At 35.1% G+C, this 5770-nt stretch overlaps 1 protein-coding gene across 1 annotated transcript in view; it reads right to left on the bottom strand.

Moving 5' to 3' along the window:
* mst1 (macrophage stimulating 1) overlaps window positions 1-4324 on the bottom strand; it is a gene marked incomplete at its 5' end in the record, with an annotated part of 17467 nt that extends 13143 nt beyond the window's left edge. The window contains 5 exon segments of the mRNA XM_024269884.2: window positions 413-531; window positions 633-753; window positions 2512-2648; window positions 4001-4115; window positions 4202-4324. Coding sequence (XP_024125652.1) covers window positions 413-531; window positions 633-753; window positions 2512-2648; window positions 4001-4115; window positions 4202-4324 — 615 coding nt within the window.
* Window positions 4325-5770: the final 1446 nt, after the last annotated feature.

Here is a 5770-nt window from a genome sequence, read left to right as displayed (position 1 = left end):
CAAACAAAAAAATATATGTATATGTATACACATCATAAAAAACTACGTAAAACATACATTATAAAAACCAGTACATTAAATCCATTAAAACAAAATAAAAACCCTAGAATAAGAGAAACAATTAAAAGTAAAATACTCATTTGTGGATTCATTCTTCTCCCTTTGAAGAAACAAGCAAATTTGTCATTTATTTAAAAGGGTTTAAAATGACTAATTATACATTTAGATTTTAAAACTTACCAGAAAAGCTACAGAAAGTTTTTTTTAATACCTGTGCTTTTTAAAATAAATGCACAAAAATAAAACTGTTTTGTCTTTAAAAATAAAAAAACTGAAGTCAACAAATAAATCCCGTAATTTTAAGTATAAAGGAAAAAAATAATGCCATGAAAGTAAATGTTTCTGTTCTTACGGCATTTGCTGATGTTGCAGTTCTCCCTCTCTACCAAAGGGTCTGTGGTGTAACACCAGGGAACTGGAGAGGCGTCAGGGTTACGGCAGTAATTATCATCCAAACTCTTATCAGGATACCTGGAGTAACGACAGCGTTAGATACGAAACGATCAAACACTGAATGGAGCGCTGATTGACTTCACTCAATGAGGGAATCCCTAAATGAAATGGAAACGTACTTCTCAGGTTGGTAGATGTGCTGATGAGGATGCTGCTGGTCCCATCTCTGACACTCTTTGCCGCTCGCCGTGTGGTCCACCTGACCCCGGTAGTCCTCGCCGTTACAGGTGATGCACACCTCTGTGAGCAGATTTACAAAATGAGGGAAAGAATATCAAACACAAAAGCTGTGTGAATGCTTAGTAAGCATTCACACATATATATATTTAAATGTAAAGTGTGTTTTCATCTTTTATAGTTATTTAAAAAAAATTGCTAATATTTTAGCAAAATGCTAACTTTTTGGACTAATTTGTTTTCTACTTGGGTTTTATAGCCTAATTTAGAGTTTAGCTTCTATTTTAGCAACAGGTTAATGTTTTTGACTAATTACTTAACTGAGGAATTTTAGGCTATTTTGGAGATTAGCCACTCGGCTATTTAAGCAATGTGCTAGCTTTTTGGTGGCTAACTGTAGCTGCTTTAACTTATTGTACAGCACTTCGGGTCTGTATGGGCAATTTAAGTGGTTTAAAATAAAGCTTGTTCTTCTTCTTATTATTAATTTGGCATCTACTGAGGTTTTTATGCTAATTTGGAGTTTAGCTAATATTTTAGCAACATGCTAACGTTTTTGGCTAATTTGATGTCTACAGAGGCTTTTATGTTAATTTAGAGTTTAGCTTCTGTTTTAGCAACAGGCTAACGTTTTTAACTAATTTAGTTTACTGAGGATTTATAGGCTATTTTGGAGTTTAGCAAGTATTTACTTAGTGAATTAGCTATTTTTATTTATTTGTTTATTTATTTTTGCTAATTTGGGATCTGCTAAGGTTCATTCATCTTCTTGTCCACTCTGTCCCTTTCGGGGTCACGGATGTGCCGGAGCCTAACCTGGTGTTGTGCCAAGGCAAGTTCCTCCTGCCAAAATTTGTATCCCCTGTCTCTGGGATTATTGATTTGTTTGATAGCACATATTTTTCTCCTAAAAGCGTAAAAGGAAAGTGGATGATAGCGATATACTTTATTCTGGGGCTTTTGGGATTTTACTATCATGTTTGAATTATTTTTTTTTCCCTCGTATTCTGCATAATATGACAGGAGGGCACAGATTCTGTCAGGCCGCTCCTGACCCAGGCTGCCAGAATCTGTGCCCTCTATAATTTGGATAAGAAACAACAATTATTTAACAATTTTCTGCTGTTACATGCTTCCATCACAAAGTTACTTTCATAAATTGCGAGTTTTATTGTAAATTAGTCAAACAAGTGTCATTTTTCTTTACATGAGAAGCTTTTGTTTCTTGTTTTTCAAATGTGGGGGAAAAAATGCAAATATGACAACAACAAAAAAAAAGACTCCCACAAGCCTCAGAATGGTGTATCGTAATCATCCACCTTCTTTTTACGCTTTTAGGGGACAAAATAGGAGCATTACAAAATAAATCAACGATGCTTGAGACTGGGGATACAAATTCCGGCAGGGGGAACTTACCTTGGCACCACACCGGCTACTGATGGGCGAAGACAGGGCTCCCCCTGGACAGGTCGCCAGTCTGTGGCAGGACCTCTGCTAAGGTTGTTAGGGCTAATTTGGAGTTTAGCTTGTCATTAACCAACATAGTGAATGTTTTTGTAAAATTAGCATATATTAGGGATTTTTAAGCAATTTTACTACAATTTTTTAACCTTAGCACTGTCATAGTTATTTAACGAAATCTCTTAGCAAATTTAACAAATAGCTTTTGCATTTAAAGTAAATTGTGTCACCATTTTCAGCAAAAAGCTATTGCAAGTAATGCAACTTTTCTAGTTCAAAAAGTATTTTTCTTATTTGATTAATTAAGTCTTTAACTCCTGAAAAGCATCAGAATTCGTCCCCCCGTCTCCCCTCTCCTACCGTCTTTGCACTGAGGGATGTTGCAGGACTCGTAGCGCCGCTCTGGGTCGGTGGTGTAGCACCACGGACCGATATTATCCCCATCTGGATTCCTGCAGTAGTTGAGCTCCAGACCATTGGAGGCGGTTGGAGTCCACCTGAGACAAACGAAGGTCACATGACTGTGACACGTTGCTCCGCGCCGTCTCAATGTTCAATGAACTACAGCTGCTGAGAATAATCTCATACTAATAACATGAAAATTAACTAAACCAATATAAGCTTTAATTCAAAATAAACTAGATTCAAACAAATTCCAACGTTCATTATCTGTTTTCTCCAATTTTGATATATTGTGCAAATCAGAAAATAAAAAAAAAAATTTGTTTTCTTGTTTTTGATTTTAATTTGTAAAACGAATTAACAAATGATACAAGAATTATTCAAAAATAATTATCACTTTAATTTGTTGCTATATTTTCTAATTTGCATAGAATTCAAATTTTTGGTTGTAATTGAAACATTAATGAATAAAAACAAAATGTGTTTGTGAAGACCAGATTTCGAACGTGCATAACTTAATTCAAATTGGTTATTATTTCTGACTTTTTGACCGACACACCGCAAACTGTTTGATACTTTAAATCTTATTTTTATATATTCTACCAGGTTTGAAGTTGCTTTAACTTCTTTACACCTTTCCAATATTTCCAAGATTTTGCCTCATTAAGAGTTGGATCTACAAATAAGAAAATTATTATTAGATAAATCAAAATAATTTTGCTCCAAACTCTCGACTATACACAAAGTTGATTTAAGACTCATAAACCTCCAATTTTACAGTAATTTTTGGCTCAATTTTAAGGGTGTTATTCAATAAAAAAGTTTAACAAATGTCAACAAGTTAAACTGCATGTACTGTCATTATTTAGGAAACAAATATGTAGATTTATGTTCAAAGAATAAGTGCTAGTTTTAGATGTAATGAGGATTTCTTAAGCTGGGTACTAAAGTCGTATTCTCATTTTGTTCACATTAAATGAGTCATTTCTGCTTATTAAACTCATTTTTTGTCTCTGTAATCAAAATAAACTGATAGTATTGATACCAAGGTGAAGTATCGATACTTTTGTTGCATTTTTTCTTTAATACGTACAATAAAGAGCTTCAATTTACTTATGGAGTTTATGCAAGTGCAGTCTATCTGTTTGCAGTGTTGCCAGATTTGGCCAAAAACAGCCAAATTTGAGTAAAAAAACGTCCAATTTGTGTGGAAAACTGTCCAATCTGGCAACATTGTCTGTCTGTATAAACAGTGCACCACCTCCTCACATGTTGCCCCTCATCTTCCATCCAGTCATTTACATGCAACAGCAAGATTTTTTGTTGTTTTTTCTATATTTTTATTCATTACATATTGCTTTTGTTTTTTCTTTTTACATTAGTGACTTTGCTATTTTATTTCTATCCAGGCAGTTTAATTACACAGAAAAAAGGATAATGATCTCACCAGTGATCGTGAGGAAACTTGGACCACCACTGCTGACAAATGAGCCCACTCTTTGTGGTGAAGACCTTCCCTCTGTAGTCTTCTCCTTTACCCACAATGCACTGTCTGACATAGACTGCAATGAAAATAAAGGGTTAATAGAAGCAACCAGTCAAACCACAAACTCCCGACCCGCACGACGCCAGCTTGTGGGAGTCTCACCCTTTTTCTCGTAAAGGTCACAGTTGACATTCCTCTTGACTTCAGCATTGCTCCTGTCAGCCACCCAGGGCAGATGTTTACACGAGACGGTGGGGCGAGTCTCATAGTTGAAAGCTCTGCAGTGGAGTAAAAAGAAGTTTTACAACCTAGAAGAAGTTGATATGTTTGCTAAAGCATCAGCCTCCTCCTGATTAGAGAATCTTAGAGGATTATTCTGCTTTGAGGTTAGTCATTTGTTTATCTTCAATTATTTAGGTTTTTAAGTGATTTGTACAGTGGCCATGAAGGGTCACAACACAACACTAAGTGTTGTGCTGTGAGAAGTGTTGAGAACTTTAAGTGTAATGTTGTGAACTTAAAAATTTGTTTTGTGAACTTAAAGGGTTGTGTTGTGACCTTTAAGTGTTGTGTTGTGAACTTAAAGTGTTGTGTTGTGAGCTTGAAGTGTTGTGAACTTAAAGTGTTGTGAGCTTAAAATGTTGTGTTGTGAACTTAGAGTATTCTGTTGTGAATTTAAAGGGTTGTGTTGTGACCTAAACTGTTGTGTTGTGATTTTAAAGGGTTGCGTTGATAACTTAAAATGTTGTTTTGTGAACTTAAAATGTTGTGTTGTGAATTTTAAGTGTTGTGTTGTGAATTTAAAGTGTTGTGTTGTGAATTTTAAGTGTTGTGTTGAGAATTTAAAATGTTGTTTTGTGAACTTAAAATGTTGTGTTGTGAACATTAAGTGTTGTGTTGTGAATTTAAAGTGTTGTGAACTTAAAGTGTTGTGTTGTGAACTTAAAAATGTTGTGTTGTGAATTTAAAATGCTGTGAACTTAAATATTGTTTTGTGAATCTAAAGTGTTGTGAATTTAAAGTGTTGTGAATTTAAAGTGTCTTGTTGTGAATCTAAAGTGTTGTGTTGTGACCCTTCAGGGCCACCATAGATCTGCAACCATAAAAAAAATAATAACAGAGAATGGACAGATTGTGCTCTTGTCTCTCAGATCAGAGATTATCAAAAGAGATTTCGAACTAAAGTTATTCTCAAATCCCCACACTGGATTATATCCCCCATCTTTTTAAAAAGATCTTGCTTGTTATACATAACAACCACAAGCTCCTTTCTCTGCTCCATTCTGATGCATCTACTTGCAGACAAATAGATCCATGAACGTCTTTGTTTCCTCTGATCCTGAATCTGGATCTAAATTGTTCGGCTGGATATCTCCAAAATTTCCCTCCATTTTTGTTTCACTGGTAATGTTAGCTTGGGAAAGTGAGGGGCTGTACGCTAGCAGGAGAGCGTGTAAACAGGTGGATGATGGGAAGTCGGGCAGGCTTACTCCACGTGAACTGCTCAGAGGTGAATTTCTAATGAGCTCTTGCCGCCCTGCAGAAACTATGTCCTAGAAAATGACAAGTTTTTTTAAATTTTAGTAAAAAAAATGTCATAATCATAATTAAAAGACCATTGGGAACACTTTGAAAAAAAGCCAGAGAGAACCTGCAGATCTTTTCATTTTATTGTTATTTATAGCCTGATGTTATCTTGCACTTATTTCTAACTTGTATTATTTTGACAAC

The sequence above is a fragment of the Oryzias melastigma genome, linkage group LG5 (genome assembly GCF_002922805.2).
Source record: "Oryzias melastigma strain HK-1 linkage group LG5, ASM292280v2, whole genome shotgun sequence".
Classification (NCBI taxonomy): domain Eukaryota; kingdom Metazoa; phylum Chordata; class Actinopteri; order Beloniformes; family Adrianichthyidae; genus Oryzias; species Oryzias melastigma.
This window is presented reverse-complemented; position numbering and strand designations above follow the sequence as displayed.